The sequence below is a fragment of the Bombus bifarius genome, unplaced genomic scaffold, assembly GCF_011952205.1.
Source record: "Bombus bifarius isolate JDL3187 unplaced genomic scaffold, Bbif_JDL3187 scf7180000009343, whole genome shotgun sequence".
NCBI lineage: Eukaryota > Metazoa > Arthropoda > Insecta > Hymenoptera > Apidae > Bombus > Bombus bifarius.
The window spans coordinates 359804-381257 of NW_022885057.1; the positions used below are offsets into that span (position 1 = coordinate 359804).

General features: G+C 39.4%; 1 protein-coding gene across 6 annotated transcripts in view; it reads left to right on the forward strand.

Annotated features, from left to right (window-relative positions):
- LOC117215078 (RNA-binding protein Musashi homolog Rbp6) overlaps positions 1 to 21454 on the forward strand; it is a 761999-nt gene that overhangs the window by 314308 nt on the left and 426237 nt on the right. For all 6 annotated transcript variants that reach the window (XM_033461509.1, XM_033461508.1, XM_033461502.1 and 3 more), the window contains exon 3: positions 16183 to 16264. In XM_033461509.1, coding sequence (XP_033317400.1) covers positions 16183 to 16264 — 82 coding nt within the window. The remainder of the gene's footprint in view (positions 1 to 16182; positions 16265 to 21454) is intronic.

Consider the following 21454-nt stretch of genomic DNA (forward strand, 5'->3'; position numbering starts at 1 on the left):
AGATATCCTGCGGAAGTCCTCCGTTCCTATTTCTCTCGTTCACATTCACGGCCATCGAATCCGGTGTATCGGCAGAAATCGCTTATTCCCCCGGTTATACGTCGTTCGCTTATCTTACTTCAATCGTGAATCGTTGCCGATCTTCTTCACGATTTTCTGTCATTATTATTGTCGCCATTCTATTTCTACCGCATAAAGAAGGAAATATAAAGAACGAGTGTGTGAATCGCAAAATGACGAATTTTAATCGGTGCGCTTCCGATCGCCGAATTAAACGTTCGATGTTTCACTAGGCTTTAGTCACACGTCATTCTCTTTGTTTTCTAGCAGCGATGTAGTGTTTTGGAGTGGATTGGGTGAAACAAGATTTGTCGACAATGAACCAGTCAGTGTCTGTTACGATGTATGTCGTGGTTTTTTTGTTACATCGGTCATTGTACGGTTCCGCGTGCGCAAGTTTCGAAGTCAAATGATTCACTGGCATGCACAAACATTGCATTGTTTTGTAATAATTCGTTTATTCTTTCGTGAACAGGAATATGCGAACGAAGCGAGATTGTTGGCCGGTCAAATAAATTGGGAAATATTGCCGAGCCGGAGTTCAGGTAGGATCGTTCTTTTGTCGTGCTTTTATCGGTAGACGGATCCGATCAACGAACGTTCTCGTTGTTTCGATTTTAATCTGTAATCGACCACGCGAAAGAGTTAAATTGCTCGGCTCTATAAAATTCCCCGGATCGAAACAAGGGGTGAAACTCTTTTGTCCACGGTGAACCGTGATATGATTCGATAATAAAAACCGTATACACGATGATGAGGAATGATATAATAATTTTATGAATATTGAATACGGTTTGTGTTGTTTTCATGAATTGATGAAACGAATGGCTGCGATGGGTGAAGGACGATTTCTAGATGATGGAAAATATTTTGTTTGCAATGAATACAACGTAATTTCATATAATAGAAATTCTGATCGATAGATTTTGGATATTTATGCAGATTTATATTTTTACGTTTATCGATGATGAAGTAGAGCTCAAATAAAAATATGCATATTGACGTTCGCAATTTAATGAGCGATTTTGTGAATTATAAATCCGTTAAAATCGTCCCTAGTTTAAAATTACAACACGATTGTATGAACTCGATTTTTGATATAATAACAAACGGTATAAATTACAGAACATCGCTTCGGCCCAAATTCAGCGTCAGACATTAAACCTGCCACTCCTATCTATTTCTACTATCTATTCCTGTCTCATTAATTATTCATTGTTGACCGACTCCTGCCATTCCAGTTATACCGCAATAATACTTATTATTATCACACTGTTCCATACAAAATTTCCTCCTGGAAACTAAAGATAACCAAAACCACGTCACACAAAAGTACCCATCTTACAAAGAAAAGAGGACTCAAGTCAAAGAAGATCCTGTAGATAATTGCGCATTTACGAACGGTTTCAAGTTCCATACAATATCGATGATTTCCCAAGAATTTCAATCCTCCGTCGTCTATCTTGAACGATTCTAGAAAGTACTATTATTCACCAGAATATAACGTGACGTAGTTTCCATCGGAAGGTAGGACGACGTGGCCCCTTAATAGTGTCCGGCTACATAAAATAGACAAGACGAACAGAAAGAGAAAGAAAAGGAGAGGGACGTATCCCGATGGAAACGTGCACCAGAGGATCTTTACTGGCTAGTTTTCCGCGCGATTTCCCGCGAGAAAACGAGGAAGGATTGAGGGTCCGAGATTGGAGCGAGACGTCCGCGTTCGGCTGGAAAGCGAGCATTCCTCGAGTCGAATCGAGGATAGGGGATCGTGGAAGAAGTCGAGAAAACTCGGTCGGGAGCTTCTTAACTCGAAGCCGATGCGCTGAAGGTGCCAGATCACCGGGAAAAAGGGAAGACAGAGGGAAAGGAGAAGAAAGGCTGGCGAGGACCGTATAAGTGAGACGTGGAACAGTGGCTTAGCGTCGAGTATTATCGTATGAGAATCTCTCATCGGATCCAATAGTTCGAGCGCGCGGATGTGGAATAAAGCTCATCAAGGATTCAGCCCGCAATCCGCATTCGATGAATTAAAGATGTCGCCACGAGTAACAAGAATGAAATCTTCGTACCGTTTCTCTTCCGTTCCTCCGCGTTTCTCTTTTCTATTCTCCCGCTTCCGTTTCCTTTGACTTCTTTTTTTTCTTCCCCATTCTTCTTTTTTCGACGGACTCCTTTCCTAAAGTCCACGGAGTCGATAGGACGAAGTTCGGCCGCCCCGGCGCGCTTCCATCGGAGGAAAAAATCCACGATTAGAGAAATTTAATTCAGATTTATCAGCTCGCAGGTGCATCCTCTTGATTGGCTACGTGAAAGATTTAGCTGGTCGTTTGTCTTCTTTAATTTCGTGTGCCTTTTGTTTAATTTTATGCTACGTCGAAGAATTTCCGCGGATCGTTCTGTTTTCTCTGTTACGTGAATGAATTTGTACAAAGGGAAAGAGATGGAGGATATGAAATCGTAAGAATGTTAAAGAAATTGAGATTGGATATTCCATCGATGAAAAGAAATAGAATATCTTATTTCACCAATGGTAGGTACATCGAACCATTTAATACATATCTGATCAATGCGCGACCGCTATTCATTGGCTTAGTTTAAGAGCGCAATTGTGGAATCGCCGATGCCAAGTCTATTCGATCATAGGTATTCATCAACGTTTTACACCGCGAGAGGAGCAAAATGCATCGGAAAATGGGTTAACCGCGAAACAGACGCGAATAGGGGTGGCGAATGGACAAATATATAGATGTGGAGATGGCGAACGTTCGTAAAAGGGGAACGATGCTATATGAAGGCTGTGGACGAACCGAAAAAGCACACTAGATAGGGTGAACGATGATGGAAAGGTGGTGGAAGCGCACGAGGGGCTCGATCAACGAAAGCGGAAGTGTCGTGGCGCAAAAGAGCGGTATCAGGGCAAAGTGTCAGCAGAAAATCGCGCGACTAACGGCACGGCGTGAGTAAGATAAAGATAGAAATACTCGTTAGAGGAACGGTAGAACAGAGAGATAGAACGAGCGAACGCCTAAAGGGGTGGGTAGATTTGTACCTGCGTGGTTGCCATCATTAGGATGGTGGGCCATAGCTGCAATGCGGGCACCCATGCGACTGAGTGGTGGGGCAGAGACCGGGTACCCACTATGTACCGACTATGCACTCTCACTATGCACCGACTATGCACTCTCACTATGCACCGACTATGCACTATCACGAGTTCTAGGAGTGGGGTTGGCTCGCGGCCAGGTAAGCTCCAGGTTCTGTCATCCCTCCTACGTTACTACGTTCCAGCCTATATGCGCCTACGAAATCAAGCAACCCCCTTCGTCGCTGTTCCCCTCTCTGCCATCTTCCCTTTAACCACCCTCTCCCCTCGTATCGCCGCTATGCAGATCGGCCCTCGAGGAAAACGACTAACTAATACGTCTTCCTCGGTGGTACACCAAAAGCCCGCGGAGCATAAAGCACACGCGAATGCTTTTATCTTCTTGCGGTGTCTGGTTGCTCGCAATTTTCTACCATTACCAATATTAGCGAGGAACCTCCACTTCTTTTTATTTTAAATTCCATCGATCCAACCTCAACGGTACCCTCGCTTTGAACGACCCCAAACCGAGTTCGCCTGGGTTTTTCTTTCTCCGTGAATTTTAGAGATGGTGATTGATGCACATTTGATCCGGCGGGGACCTGCTCGTCGAGGATTTGCCTCCGTCATGTATCTTTGATGTAACATGAATATCGTTTCTTTCATCGACTCGCCTTTAACGTGGTAATATTCAAAAATAATAATTTCGTTTCTAGGAAGTAGTGCAAGACTTGCGTCTAGTTGTCCCACTGCTTCCTGATCTTTTGGTTAAATTCATTTAAATCGTACTGTTGTGTAACTGTTCGGTTAAGATCGCGAACCTTGGGCGATATTGACACTCAAGATGGGAGGTTGATTAAGAGTTCTAGTATTAGTAGTAGATTCTGATTTTGGTGAATGCCCATTTTGAAGTGTTAATATGATTATGATTTTGAAGTCTTCTAGAATGATTGTGATTTTGAAATGGTGTTTACTTTGAAGTCTCTTTTGAAGTGTCTCTTGAAGCGTATCTTGAAGTGTGTTTGCAAGTGTGTCTTATGCTCAAAGCGCCTGGTGCTTATATTCTAGGTGTCAGTCTAGAGCGTGTGTTTTCGTCAATGTTTTCTGTGAAATGGAAATATATGTCCGTCCAAGTTGTGCGTCATGTGCATATGTAGCGGCACATGAGTCAGAACACAATTCAAATCATGTTGCTATTTTGCCTCGGAGTATCAAGACCGTTAGGTTACAAGTAATGTAAGAACAAATAAACTCCGGGCAAAACAATGTCGCCGATACGTGCAACCGTTAAACGTAGACAAATTCGAATTTTCCGGTTCTCTCCCGACTAGTATAAATAAACGGACGCGATCGCGAGCGATTTAGTATCGAAGAGTATTGAAGAGTATCGAACAGTATCGAAGAGTATCAACGAGTATCAACGAGTATCGAAGTGTATCTATCTCCGAGTATTTATCGAGTTACGCGACGAACAATAACAAGTATTTATTCCGCGATTTATATTTAGTACTAACGACTCACGTGTACGGCTGTAAATTTATTTATTTATTTATTCAAAATATATTTGACGGACTGCGACAGCAATATTTCGCTTTCGTTATTTCGCACTATCTATCCTCGACCAATCCACACACACCTGGTGGAGGGTGCATATCGTAACGTCCCGTTAGCGACATCGCCCAGTGGTCTATTGTCGAATTCTCATGTGATGCCGAAGTTTATAACACATCATTTGCTATTAAGTCGCCGACGTGATCCAAGTTCTAAACCTTACAGCGTGCACTGTGGAAAATTCCAACTTCTCAAAAACAACAGATGTGCTGTCCATATCGTAAACCTGGGATACTCTTACATCCTCAACACATACGTTTATCAATGTAATCGATGACGTTTGACGGAAATGCCAAGTAGCATAGGAAAAGATCTCTAAAACCTTCAATAAATTTCTAATAACTAATAACTCTAATTGCTAATGACTTTAACCGCAATACCTTTATTGCCATATTATTGCATCAAATCGTCGATAAACCAAATCCAGACGAGATAAACCAGGCGAGATTTCAGGGATTGGTTTCGCGCGATGACGTGGTCGAACGCTGGATTGTCCTAAGTTTATTCTTACGCCACCGTTAATGGCACGGCCCGTGAAAACCGACGAGTATACGTAGCATGGTCTCTTTGGGATGCTGTGTATTCGCCAAAATAGACCGGCACGCGAACGAGAGCAACGTGAAACCTCTTCTTACCCACCCTGCACGCCCCTGGCCGCCCTATAGAGTCCCTTTCTTCGTCGCCTCCTGCTCATCTCGAGCGATATAGCTCGAGGTGAACGGATAGGGTGTCAGACTGACTCTGCACGCGTTCTTGGTCCGGCCAACGAGGCAATGTTTATTTGTTTATTCGGTGTACACGACACTCAGGCGTCGTCGGGTAATTGCTGTCTTCCACCACGGACAACTCGACGAAACGTCGCATGCCTGCCCGTCCAGCAACTCACAGTCGAGTTTGTTGAACTTTGTCACCAAGGAAGGCTGTGATTCGACTTCATCGAACTTTACTTCTCTTGGTGCGTGCCACTTCGATCTACGGTTTCTTGTTATTCCTTAAAATTGCTTCATCATATGCTTTTGCAAGACTCAGCTGAGGGTGGGTGAAAGATTTATAGGTTGGTCATTGGTCCTATTTGTCAAATGCCGTAGATGCAAAAGGTATTCCAACGTATCTGTATTTGTCTAATAAATATTTTGGGTAACACTAAGATGCTATTTCGTACTTCGAATTCTTGGAAAAGAGAAAAAATGTGTTGCCTTGATTGTTTCTTAAGTATTTTGTGTGTGTATATATATATGTAGTAATTATAGCATTTAAATTCAGCAAGTTAAAAGTACAGAAGAATTAACTCGTATTGAAGGATACAATGGAACAGTATTTCGTTTGATATGGTTGATAGAAATTTTGTTCTAATCATAATATACATCTCTGTTCAGTGCTTGTTTCGTTTTCAAGCTACGAATTTCCCCGTGATAAAATTAATCTCGCAACATTCTCGTCCAAGCACGTGATTCATCGTCGAAGAAATTTTACCGATAGCAACGACGATTTTCCTCTCGCAGTAACAAAAAGTGACACGTCCCTTTTCAACGTAGAGACATCTCGAGCCATTAATACAGAGCGTTGGCACATTCGTTCACCTCTGCCTATCCATCTATTTACCTATCCGATCTCTGTGCCGACCGCCTAGCGGAGCTCGGAACACGGCGCAGTAACTTCGCGTTTATTCAAATGATGCTTTAGGTTGAGCCTTGAGCGTCCTTTACTGAGAGATAAGTAATCCTGGCGGATTCGCGGGAGACGTCGAGATGCAACGACTTGCGAAGAGAGGGAGAAGTGGAAAGTAGGGAGAAGGAAGATCAAGAAGGACGAAGGCGTTCAAGGGTCATGAGGAGAACGACTAAAGGAAAGGAAAGGGGAGGAAGGAGCAAAGAAAAAGAGATGTGAAATTGCAAGGATAGGGAAGTAGAAAGAGAACGAGTGAGAAAAAGAGAAGACAAAAGGACGAAGGGGAAGAGGTAGATAAGACCATTCGTTTCAATGAACGACGCTCTGGGATGGGAGAACCATTCCCCTTGTACCTCTTCCTTCGTCTTCTATCCCTACTCTTCTAGGGTATCCACGTTTCTGCTATAGAATGGGATAGAACTCAGTATATAGAACTTTATACGAGTCCGCTCTGAATAGAAAAACACTCGAGGAGACCAACGCTTGCCATCTCTCTTTTTTATCCCCCTTCTTTTCTTCGGTCTTCTTACCTTCTAGGCAGCTATGCTGTCTCTATGCTATTGCCCTCCCTTGCGCACGCAACCCTTCCTTCGGTTACTTCTTCAGCTTGGATCTCATTTGAATGAAACCCACCGCCCCGGCATTCCTTTTTCTTCTATTCACTATCACCCCGACAGCAGAGGCTGCAGCTCCTCGACAGTACCAACCAATATGTTCTGAGGACTCGATTTCACGTAGCAGCGGGCTCTATGATGCGAGACGGAAGATCTTTTGGGCGAGTAAAGGCGACCAAACAGGCAGAAAAGAAGGAGGGAAAGAGGGAAGGAAGGAAGGAAGGGAGGAAGGAAGGAAGGAAGGAAGGAAGGAAGGAAGGAAGGAAGGAAGGAAGGAAGGAATGGAAGGATTGTGGGAGCCACATTATCAAGCTGAATGGTAATTCTGAATTTCATTCACTGGGCAATCTTTTCGGGATCCCTTGAATTGATAACTGCAACTCGGCGCGGAGCAGACACGAAGTAACGCGAGCGCTCCTCTTCTTCGCTCCACCTATTGTGTACCAATGGACGCGGAATGTTTCCCGTGTTCCGTTGCTCAATTTGAAGCTGATAGCCAGAGAAATTGCTGAGATATATATTTCCTTATTACGTTTTGCGGCTGTTATATTTTCCGGGAAAAATAGTGGCACTAACAAGTTGTAAAAAGTAGAAACTTAATATTTTTCTCATGATATTTAAATCAGCATAATGCCAATTATGTGCCAATTAACGTCTGAGAATTTTGTGAACTTCATGATTACTACTATCATTATTGAATTAGCAGACATTAGATAAAAATATTACGTGAAAATGATTTTCCACTCAACCATTTTACTATCAAGACTTCTCGAGATAATAATTAATCAACCATACCAAGTATTTCTCCATTGTTTCTTTTCAACTTGCCTCCGCATCTAAGATACATTTCTCTGCACAAAATTCCTTCCTATCTTTCAAACCACTCTCTCAGTCTCACAACTACGGTCCAAATAAAACTCGCCCAGCGCCACATTTCAGAGCAAGCACTCTCAAAATGAAGGTTCCCCGGAGCGAAGCCTTACGTCTTCCCAGGCTGCATCCCCAGTTTCTGGCCATGAAATATTAAACTATCCTTATCCAAATCCGCGCCGCGTAATTTCCTTAAGTCGGCCCCGTCGTTCGGCGAATTGCAGCGTCCGCTTTTTAATAAGAGAAAAACTCCGTGGTGAACAAAGCCGCGCCGCGCTGCACCTGCGCGGAAATCCATTCTGGACGAATCCAGTTCCCGCAGGATTGCTAACGTGTAACGTTGCCTCAACCTGCCGCGCCGCAGCCAGAGACACGGTAGTTTCTTTGGATCTGAATATTTCAGCGCACCGCGCAACCTTTGCGCCGCGATCCTCCGAAAAAGAGCTTAAATTATTTCATACGGGCTGTGAGCACGCCGAAGATCAAGAATCGGAAAAGGCACTTCCCGGCCAAAGTAATTCGTTCTGTATCGTACCGACAAAGAGAGAAAGGTGGTATGGGTGATGCGAGAAATGGGAATTCGACACGCGACCGTTTTAGAGCAATTCCGTTACGGAGATTGAATCGAAGACGAGACTGATATATGAAATTTCGCTTTACGCCTGCAAAAACTTTCAACAATAATTTCTCAATTTTTTGCTACGCTGTTCACTGATATTTGTATTACGAGAAAGTAACAATATTTGAAAATTTATTGAAATCTGATTTAAAAGCATAATTTATGATAAAGTACTTATATTCAGTGTTATAGTAGCATCAGTCACCACATAAATATTAATTTATTATTCTCCTATAGTTCTTACAAATGACTTTCCATATTTTGTTTATGTATATTTTAAATTCTGATCAATTACTGATAATTATAATAATTAATAGTAATAAAGATAATTACCTCACTGATAACCTCAATTTCAATTACCAAATTTTTGCGAAATTAGTAAGTACAGACTAATCATTCATCTATCATCACGAGATCCTCAAAGTGATATTATTTTATTTCGTAAAACAAATTTGATAACTCCTAATACACTTACAATTAAACAATTCTAATAATATAATTCACATAACGATGTTTAAAGCAAAGAATGTTCTCTTTAGTTCCTCTCTCTTGTTTTCCAAGCTACAAACGCAACCAACAGCAACAACAAACGATATGTCATCAAGATTGAAAGCCCTCGCATGAAAGGAAGCACCACGTAAACTGTAGTCGTTAATTCGCGCAATGCACGTTTGTACACGAGTTTCACCGTAAATATGCAATGATGTACAAACATCTATCTACATATACGAGCGAAAGCTACGAGAGAATAACTACCTTTCGATAGAGCTTGTCTATTTATAAAATTAGCACAATACTCGACGTTTATCCACGTGACGGAAGCTTAAAATATTCGAGGCGCGTTACCTCTCGCATAATTCTGCAGTTTGAGTAAATTGGCACCATTTGGCTCGTCCAACCAGCCGCGAATTTACGTTTTCGCTCGTGTTGTATCCTCTTCTACTCTCGATCACGATTTCGTGGATCCCAATTCCGAAAGACAAGATAGATCCGATCGAATGCGCGAGACCAGGATTAATACAACTCGTGGTTAAACGCACCAGATGTGTCCTTCATGGAAGTTTAATAAAGAGCACATTATAGTGATGTCGTAAAATCAGTCAATAGTCAAAGTTTTAGGTGTCAAAGTAGAACAATCGATCGTAATATGAACACATAAAGACCAGAAATTTTAACCAAAGTCACATAAAGGCATTTCTATCACAGAGTTAACATAGATACAGTTGAAAGCAGCAGTATGGCAAGATTATTAACATTAAGCACTTGAATTATTGGCGTTTTATGGAAGCACCTTCGATTTCAAATTGCCATTGTGTATTGTATGAAAGAATGGAATGTGTTTCCTGAATCATTTGCTATATAAAATTTTGTAAATGTTCTAACATGACGTTCAAAAATCTTTTTAATTTTTAAATTGGTAATCTACGTATCTTCTAAAGAAAATGTTCCTTTTCCATTAACTGTACTTCATATCCAAATTTGTTCAAGTAATGGTTTATTAGTGATATCCTAATAGTTTTTCTGCTTCTAAATGAAATATCTTCAGCTTTAAAATAGAGTATCATGTACTACCCTCAATGATTCTACAGCTCTGGGACATCGATACCGCTACGCGATAGTTAAATTTACGATTTCGCTATATCTTGTCCTGTGCTATTGTACATCATGATTGACTTTATCTCTTGTAATCGCTTACAAGCGAAGGATCTAACTCTCGCTGCGTCACCTCGCCGCGTATATTCCGCTCAGTCTCCTCTCTTTGTTCATCGCTATCGTCGTTGACGAGCGTGTACCCTTCGTCTCGTTTTCGCTAATAAGATGATTTCTCTCTGGGTTATTTATGCTGACTGGCCGTACTCCCGTGGAAGCGCTAATACGCGTCGAATTAACGCTTCTAAGTCGTTTTCCGCGCTGCGAAATGTCACCATGACGAAACTGCAATCGCTACGTGGACGTGTCGCGTGTCAAAAACACTTGTGGCCCCTTTTCATCTTTGGACAAGTCGAGTGCATCGAACATGAGAAAAGGAGTCGACGATCGCCAAGAGATCGTCCAATAGCCAAATGTTGAAAGAACAGAGACATTCAACGGATTTATTCAATGTGATAAAATTCACATACTTTGGAATCACATTCTTTATGGTAGGGGGTTCAATTTCACACTAGAGTTGACTAAACATAAAATAAATCTGACAGGAAGATTCTTTGAACTGATTTCGAGCGGCGCATAAACACGTAGTATTTTAGGAAATGGAATTTATTGGAAGAAGCGTGTACGGGGATAATTCCGACGATGTCAAGTGAAATGGGACAATGTGTGACTGATATGCACACATTGTACATGAATGCCGAGTAAAATCTACGTAGAGTTTGCATGCCTGTCGCTGTTATTCGCAGAGAATAGAACGCTTCCGTGTTCTGCTGCTTAGGGAGGCTGTGATTTGTTTTAGTTGTCGGGATTTGTAATAGAGGTGCGAGCAACAGAGATTTAAATTACTTGCGCATCACGTGTTTGATAACGTAATAATAAGTTATAATTTTACATTTCGTACAGAAACTCTTTTTTAAATAAGTCTAATGAAAACTGTGAAAGCGTCAAATATTATTATTGTGGTAATATTTTTTGAAGAAAAATAGCGTCAGATCAATGTTCTAGAATTTCAGCTATTTTCGAATTCGTTAATTGTCACTGACATTAAATGGGGTTAGGTTTTGAGCGATTTTGTAGAAGGGATCATAGGTATTATGTGACATAAAGCAATAATTCATTTGTCATGCGTGATTTATTGCTGATAAGTGTTATTGAAATTCATTTCCAATGCACGTTTCGCAACTCTAAATGCATGGCAATTAATATTATTGCATTGCCGGTATGCAATCGATTAAATCGTTTATAATTTTCGAAAAGAGTAAAAATATCGAATCTCGTATAGTATAATTGTGGATCAAGCTCCAAATATATTAAATGTAATAAAGTAATTAAATGTATTAAAAGTAAAAAATATTGAAATTTTTCAGTGATATTAGAATAATTTCTGATGACCGGTAGTAGAAACCCAAAGTTGTTTTATTTCACTGAAAAGTATCAATGTCCGACAGGGAACGAATTGCAATGACACTTTTCGAGATTCATGGCGTCGAATAGGGTCACGTAAGAAAGAGTGCATCGCTGGGGAATCCTCGTGTGAAAAATAACTTCTTCTGAGGAACAATTAAGAAAATGACGTCCGTAAATTTTCGTAAGTCACAGAAGCGTTTTAAAAGTGTCTCTTCGTGAACGACGTAATTGCTTCCATCAATCCGCACTGAGACAAATTAAAGTAGCATCAGCGAATGCGGCACAACCTCTTGGATTTAACGACATTTCCATAGTTCAAAGAACGATTGAGACAGATAGTTCTTCGATAAGAATTCTTCGTTAGAATATCTTAAACGAAATGACGCACGAAATTAAAGGAACAAAATTTAAGAAGGAAGAGCGGCTCTAAACTAAAATTCTTCTTAGTTTTAAAAGAATGACGTTTCTCTTCCATTTATTGAAAAATAATTTTGAAGAAATCATCTCGATTTTCGATCAATTGTTAACGAAGCTGGCAAAATGGATACATTAATGAAATACGATTACGATTTTCAAGTTCGTATAAAAAGAATGATTAAGCGCCATGAAATTGCTGGATATCGTCGTCATTAGTGGCGCGCAAATAAAAGTAACGTTTGAAATACCTGGCGCGGGCAAAGAGGGACCCGCCTTATTTTTCCGAGAATACTAATTAAGTATTACTAATTAATTCTGCAGGTTGATGTAATTTATGCGAACAGCTCGTTACCAAACAGGTGGTATTCAGCGGCTAATGACCTAGGAACACCAATAATTCATTGATTAACGCCATCTACTGAATAAACAATAAACGCTCCACTCTGCCATCCCTCCTCGTACTCTCTCTCTCTCTCTCTCTCCCTCTCCCCTTCTATATATAAATATATATATATATATATATATAAAGCCTCGGACTCACCACCCTTTTCTTCTTCCACTAAAATATAACAGTCAAATTTAATAAGACACCACGATAATTCATTGCAGGTTGCACGAGTGCTTTCTGAAAAGCCGCAGGGGAAATTTAATACTTTTTCAGCATTGCCTCAAAAACATTATCTTAATAGGAGGTCTCATTAGGACTTAATTGTGTTCTAAAGTGTATATCTCGAATAGACTTTCTCACCGAAAAAAGAGTAACGAAAAGCTCAGATTTAGTATCGGTTGTTCGAGAACAGATTGAATCCCACCTGTTCTCAATCTTTCTTCTTTCCTGTCTTTCTATTGTGCACGGTACGTAGCTGCACGCACGATTGAACGGAGAAGCTAAGGAAGAGATAGGTGAAATCTATACGGGATAACGTCCCTCCTGGAGTATCAGGATGGCGGATCGGCAATTTATCGAAGACGGAGACCGTTCGCGACGGAATAGGCAAGTAACTACCGAACATTACGAGGTCTTCACGGCGATCTGGATAAAATAGCGTATAATTAGATAGGGTGTAAGATATATTTGGAGTGTGTCCATGTTGGCCCACGGCCAGAGTTCACCCTTTTGATATACACCAACAAACGAGGTCAAGAAGGTGCCCCTTGTGTCAGGGGGGTAGACCGCCACCGCGTTCGGCAACTCTTGTACCGCATGGATTGATTAAATCTGCTATAAATTATTAGTCGTTATTTGATTTCGATCAGGGCCAGTGCGCAGTATGGTTTTCATATTTATCGTTTCGTAGCTTTTAACGATAACCGTCGCGAAAATTTTGATTAATGAAAGGGAAGATTGGGGTCGGTATTGAATGAACGCGTTTATGAGTAAACTCACTTTGATCGACGAAGAATTAAATATTCGTAACGTATTTTATTTATGGAAGATTAATATTTCTAGAGCACCTTTGTACAATAATTTATTAAGTAACAATATTTCCCAGTCGACCAATAACAACTCTTTATAATTTTACAATTTCACGTCGAATAAGGCAGTCAAACCGGTTATAGTTTGTAAAAATTGAATTTCTAAGTATTGTAAATCATCTAATGACATCGTTTCTTGTGTTCTAAAATACTGTATCTGTAGGTGTCTGATAATATGTATATTAAGGGACTTCAAATATTGATTCATTCAGTAATTCCAATGTAATTCCAGTTTTCGATACCACGAGACATCGAATCAAGCGGAAAGACGAGGTTCGTTAACGCTAATTAGAATTAATAGATAACAATGTAAGTCGACAGTATCGAACGTAATCCACGTCATTTATGAACATGCTGCGTGCGTTCACGAGAGAGCTTTAGCTTAGCTTAACACCGTAGAAAATTAATTGCGCACACTTGACAAGTTAAGCCGCAGCGTGTAATTAAGAAATATCTGATACCAAACTTTCGCCCAGTTCGGAATTTATAGCAACGCCAATGTTCGAGAATTTATCAGCTAGTGACGTAAAGATTCGTCAAGTGCAACACCGATATTTCAAGAAAAATAGAGCAGAGTGATGTACAATATCAAAAGAACAGTAAATGGCTTTCCGTGTTATACTGTAAATTATGTGCGACACTTTATCGACTATAAAAATTTACTTGCAACTTCCGTATCTTTTCTCACTTCTGACAAGAAATAATAAGCCATTTTTACTTTGTAATCTTGTGCTCTAAGAATTTTATTTTTCACAAGTATTTTCTCTAAACTATAAAAATATAAGTATAGTAGAGCTTGCCTTATCCAAATTAATAGAGAGACAAATCTGTTCAGCTAATAGAACAATCATCTTTCCGATATGAAATTTCATTTATTCGAATATCGAAGATTAATTGACAGATTCTTTAAATATTTATGGACTTCATATCTTTTTGACTGTTAAATCACATCATTTTTTCAACATAAACAACTGCATCGAGCTATATCCTTTTTATACTTCGAACCATCGAATTTTTTTAAATGCTACGAATGCTCCAGCTTAAGAAGACACCTCTCCGTTACCATTTTTGTTTGTTGCTTCCATTTATATAAATTCGTCCTTATTATCGTTTTTATCGTAACAAAACTATTTCATTATATCAATATATCTAAGGTTGTTTTTTTACTGTTGTGAACATCCGAGCAATTTACGTGCTTTAGATAGTTTTCAATATCATGCTTTTATCTTTTAATATCTGTGATTGTGGCTTTTCCAACATCATGTATTTTGATTCTGTTGTACGTACACCCCTTTCGAGCTTTTTAAGTACGTCGTATATTGCCCCGATAGTTAGAATGTTATTAGTTTCATATTAAATTCCTATAATCAGAATTCATTTAATCGAATAAAGAGAAGAATACATTGTGTACGAACACTAATAAAATATATACATATTTGAAATGAAAAAAGGCATTAGATTCTGGGGAATATTATGTTCGGATAATATAACGTTCAGATATTAGAGTATTTGGATAATGGCTGTACAAATAAGGGAACCCCTACTGTAGTAATATCATCTTCTATCAAATCAATCCAGTTACGTGAATTCGCTTTTCAACGCAAATACCAATATCGTTGGACTTTCAAGTTTCGTTGTGTGCGCGCTAAGAGATTCACAATACTCAACACTCAGGATTCAGTTGTCCATTTCCTTGCGTACAACGGTTTGGTTCGCGTGCTTCATCGTTTCTAGTTTGATTCACAAAAGGTCTAGAGCCTGCATCGAGAGCGGCTATGATTCTGAAACGGGGAACGAGGTAGATAAGGGGTTCGCGATTATTCACCGTTGAATTTCAGTTCCTCGCGTTCAACGTTTGCACGATGGCCCTCACGATGGCTCAACGAAAAGCCGGCGTAGCGACTGATTTGCTAAAATTATTCTTTACGTTGAAAGTAACGAGCGTGGTGTTGCCGATAACCGACAGGAAACGGCCACTCGTAAATCCTCCTCGTATCATATGATTCACGAAATGGTCTGGTAGTTTCATTATGTTCTACGTAATTGGCGACTCGATTCAGGACTCGACTGTTCCGAAAATGGACCCTTCCTTTCGCCAAGATAACGCGCTGTAATAAATCATCTGCAACGAACAACTCACCGAGAAATCTTTGGTATCTTCTTTTTAATCATTCGTAAGAAAGATGCTTACTCTGATGTTATTTAAAAGGTAAAGTACCGAAGTGAGTAGGAAAGTAATTGAATGCTGAGTATTTCGATCTCATGAACTGTGATTGATTGCCACTGCTGTAAAATTACATCATTTCGTAAAATAACAGAATGATGATAAAGTACGAAACAATATCAAAATGTAAGTGAACTTAAAATCCGTAAAGAAATTATCGTTCGACATAATAAGTAATTATTATGATATGCTACTGTGAAAAATGGAAGTCCACAATAACTACCTATAGTTTTATTTCCTTTCAACTTCTCCTTACTTTACTGATTACAAACTCGATAAGAATTTCCAAAATGTTCCATAGACATTTGACTCGGCAATGAAACAACAAATTTTCATATATAAAAATATGAATAACGTGAATAATAATGCGAGTAACGATGTGAATAACGTTCACTAACAAAATTTTATTACTCCACCTCAACACCTTATCATCAAACTCAGCAAAACGCAAGAAATCAAAGATACCATTTTGTGATTTCAGAAAGTCTTAGAGAGTACTTCACCAAGTATGGGGACATCACAGAAGTCATGGTCATGAAAGATCCTACTACGCGACGATCAAGGTAAGCGAGATTCCGCTCAAGAAACACCTTAACGTTCCCTAAAAACAGAAACTATCCCTATTCTACCCCTTATTCCTCCTTTATCAGTTACAAAAATTTATCGACCAGGGACTTCTTCGTATCTTTGCGTCTTTATGCATGGCGATAGCGATCCAACGGATATCCTGCCTTTTAATAGCGATACGAGTATTCGCGATCGCTTATCTCGACGTAGTTTTATGGAACGTGGTACCCTTCGGATCCTGAGTTATGGGGGCGTTTGACGATCGACCATGGATTTCTAGACCCCTTATTAGAAGCGCCCCGCAGTTCTGCGTTCGCGTGTTCACGTTTCCTTTCGACCGCAGACATGCAAGCCGAGTGCCGCGTTCTATTCTTGCGCATTATGCTAATCGCAACTCGGATTAAACAAGCGGCGAATATATAATATCGGTATTCGTTAAGAACGACTTGGGGCCATCAGATCGGTCATTAGCCGCGATAACGACGATCTTAGTAGCCAGAATGCCAGGCCCGTTGGTGCTTCTATGGATTTATAACATTATAAGATAATGATTGGTTGTGCCACTTCGGAGATGATTGAAAAGAGGCTGTCACGAAACTTGTTGATATACGAACAACCTACAGCGATGATTAATTGAATGCGAAGATTTATATGCTAAGAAACAATGATGCCATGTTGCTTTTAGAAATATTCAATTCATTCAGTAAACAAAGTAACTAGAATAATTGTGTCGTTTTTATACCGATTTCGGAGAAGAAGGAAAGTATCTCAATTCGACATATATATATTTTTTTTCTTTTCTCTTTTTCATATCTATGTTTGCCGATTTCCCTGAAACGGTTTGATCAATCGAAAAGGTCCTTTTTGCATCATGTACGGCATATCTGGTTGATCCTATTACAAAATTTTTTTGCATTTGCTTTTTTCATTAAACTATATTTTTTTGCAAAAGTCTTCAGGTCCAGTCCACTGAACGCACTCGTTTGCAAAATTTCTCCGATTTGTTCATTGTTAGATATTGCTATTGCAGAAAATTTGTTATTCACTTATTTCATTTAGCTGTGTTCAGTGATTGCTCTGCAATTATTGGATTGATATCGAGATAATTTCAAAGCAGCAGCTTGTCGCGGAAAACATTATTCTGCGGATTCGATTTTCGGCCATAAAGCACTTTCATTGCGAAATAATGTGTGACACAGTATTACGTTATAAAAATATCCTCCTCTATCATTATTTAAAATATAATATCGGTCGCGGAGCTCACTTATTCCTTATTCGCATGCATGATTGTACAGTTCATGTAATTTTGTATTCATTGATAAGAACTAAGAATAAAAATAAATAATAAATAGATAGAATTAAATTACCGCTTTATTAATGACAATGAAGGGCATTTTACGTTGGCTCTAATATTAATCGCATCACTAAAAAATTTTAAATAAAAGATTTTTTGCTGAGAACCTATTACTTATTTCGAAATATGCTAAAAACTACAAAATAATTTCTACTTTGACTGTATTTTATTTAGGCACATATGTAACAATTGTTAAGATTACTCACTTACTTCCTGAACAGCACATTAAATATATTGCAACCTTCTCGAAATTGGCACAAAGTTAAAAATACAATAAGTGTACAGTCTATATTCATTTCTAATTGTATAACATCAGTAATGGTAACGGTCGTATCTTAAGTTAGTAACAAACTTGTATATATAATTCCATTAACCAGTACACTGTTAATACACTGAACGTCATTTGTACCCACGCGGGTAAAAATGGCGTTTTTCAATGTGGTTACTGTCAAAACATGTTTTTGACGACTTTTGTGTCATAATATATTGAAATTTAATGAAATTAAACTGAGACACGAAGCTTGAATAATATAAATATAAATGTGTTAAAATTTTTTATTGTGCCGCTTCAGCATTGCCATACTAGAAACATTTTGAGACATTTTGCTCCCTCCTCGAAAACCTTGCTATATATTTAATGTGCTGTTTCATAAATAAACGAGTAATCTTGACTGTTGTTGAATATGCGCCTAAATAAAATACAAATAAAATAGAAAATATTTCATACTTTTCATCACATTTCGATACGGGCGATATCTTATTTCCAAAAGATCTTTTATCAACATTATCAAATATTTGTCTCATTCCATAATTATAAGTGTGATTAAGTAAAATTAACTTCCTTTCTTTTCAATCATTTTTACTTTCTTATATAATTGTAATCGACTGAGAAAAGGACATTTATCGATGGATCTCAAATATCTTGTAGAAATTGACAATCGAATTTCGAGGCAGGCTGATAACCTATTTTCGGCACGGTCGGACCGTTTGTGATGTCTTACGATAGATACGGGAAAGGGATAACGGACACGAAATCCGCGTGCGCGCAGATGCGAGCGAAGCTATCTGGTGCAGCGGGCGGCGAGTTGGTAAGTGCGATGCATCTGCGGTAGATAGCGAAAGGAAATAATGGGCGCCTGGGATCGGTTGGCGGTGCGCGCAGGTAAAGCTAGCTCTTTCGCGTTCGTTGTCACATTTATCTGGCTGATAAGTCTATTCTTGGCCAGCGCATCTGGCCCTACCATCTTCGAATACGTGGCGCGTGCTGGATGCCTATAAGAGTACGTGTCATTATTAATGCCATGCACCGCGTTGCCGAAATAGAGCTTGCACGCGTGCGTTGTCTGAACTATCAGTTTTAACATAGAATTCATTAATGATTGTACAGGACGTTTTTTAACAATTAAGATTAAGAGATAAATTTAACTCTCAATATAATTAAGTCATGGATGATCACGATTGGTTTGGGTTAGATTGGCTTGATTTTGAGATATTTAATTTCTACTCGCGTTGAAGGCCAGCAATGATATATTCAACGAGTATAAAATATAAAATATATGTAGAGATGAAACTACTCTAACACTGAATAATTTGTTTCAAACTGCCGTGGATCAGTTGTATTATTGCCAATTATATTGCTAACCATTTGAGGATTAAACGTTTCCGCAAAAATAGAAAATCGGTATAGCCAATTCATTTCTCACATAACTACGAAAGAATTACGAGTTTTCAGGAACAAGAATTTCAACTTTTGAATCTACGATGGAGGATCATGCCCGCCTCCAGAACCAAAACGTTATTATATAATTATTCCGTATTCTAATTCGAGAAGTGGCGAATAATTTGCAGTTCATATGCGTCACGGTGGTGACAAATGTCCGCTGCTCCTTTCGATGCCAGCATTTTGTCGCGAAATATTAAGCGCGACTCGCGCGAGTACACCTGTCGAATAAAAACGTTCAAGCGAATTGAGCGGAAATTGTAAATCTGTACGGTTGTCAGCGAGTCGACAAAATTTATGAATGGAAAAACACTGATGTATACACTGTTATAGTGGAAGTTGGGAAACACGATCAAGCTGGGAGAAGAGTTAATAGCGTGTTGTACAGACCAATATAAATTTATCGATGGTTTTAATAAGATTCCCTCGCTTCTTGCTAGAGATCCTCGAATATTCGCTCCGACGCAGGAAAACCAAAATAATCTCCGTCGTTTTCTCGGGGATATTGATGACGTCATTGCTATGTGTGAACTCGTCAAGAATTTCTGCCCTGTTTCTCGTATCGGGAACACCGGTAAATGCGGAAAGGCAAGGGTAACTGACAAGCTGAGGATTGGCACGTCTATAAATAATTGAGCCTTCCGAACGAATACATCTTCGCGTCTCCTTATACACTTGAAACTCTTACGTTTGGAAACTCGTTTACGCGCGATCGTCGAGAAGCTGGGACGTTAGCTCGTCGCCATGTTTACGAACGTCTGAAAATTTGGCGCGAACTGTTAAAGATATGAAACGTTAAATAATTTCGAATTTTTAATTTACATTTGAATACTTAAAATTTGAAATTTAAATTGAAAATTATTTTAAGCCTAAAATCCGTTTCATCGACACTTTGCGTCTAATATATTAGGAGATTTCAATGCTTGCAAGTGATCGTTAATCCTCCAAACTCTAATTTCATTTTGTTTCCTTTCTGCGAACTTTGGCCGGAATCAGAATGGTTTTTTGCCGTTTATCACCACTGCATTAACGTATTCATTATGTAGTTTTGCGTGACTCGGCGCAAGGTACGACGGATGCCTTGAGTTTATTCGATTTTACCACACCAGCATTCCTGTACTAGTCGTTCTTACATTTCGCTTATATTTCAACGTTTATTATTTTGCAATATTGATAATTAAATAATTTATTTTACCGTAGATTATTCGAATACATATTAAATATTAAACACGTCTCCACTGATAGTAAATCATTTTCAACAGAACAAAGATTTGACGAAACCAGTCGCTCGCTCGCTCATTCTTTGGACTCCTACCGAGATAGTTGCTTTCTGTTAATTCAGACTCCTGTGCAATTTGCACGGTTTCCCTCTAATTGTATCTTAACAGCTGATGCAAATTGTCCGAAGTTCTGGTTAAGTTTCCAAGTGAAATTGTTGCGTCGTGACTCGGTAACCTTGCGAGCGTTGTGACTCGAGCTCGTCTAGACGTTTTGCGTTGCATACCGAACAAAAACAGGCATTTTCACCTGCAAACGAAATCGAGCAACAATTACAGAGGCGAGTCTGACAGACAGAAAATCCACGCGCCGGTTACGAACGTTAAATGCCGGCATCAGAGTAATTACCGGTTTTTAAGTGGAGGAAACGAGGGGACGACAACGACCACGACGTCGACGAGGGTTGAAAGAAGGGGTGAGAAATCGACGGGGAGGGTGTGTCGAGGTGGCACAGGTGGCTCTGCACCGAAGGGGAAGCGGTCGAATTTCAAGTGCAAAGTGCTTTCCGAAAGTGGATTCCAGCAATTTCGGGAAATCCTCCTTGTCATCGTGCTGCAATTGACAGTGTCGCGTATTGAAAGTATTTAGAGATACAAAATTTTGTGGCTTAGTATATGATCGTTTTTTATTTTGATTATTCTTGAAAAACAAAGACTTTTCAGTGTTTTACCTGAATAACAGTGTTTAACCCTCTGAATTATCGTCAAAGTTGAGAACCCAACGTTATCCTTCACTCATTCGTCAACGTTACTCATCAAGGTGGAATCTTTGGAATGCTGAGATCAAAATTCATGCTCTCTTTACTGTGAGTTACGTAGGATTAAGGTCAGCCTA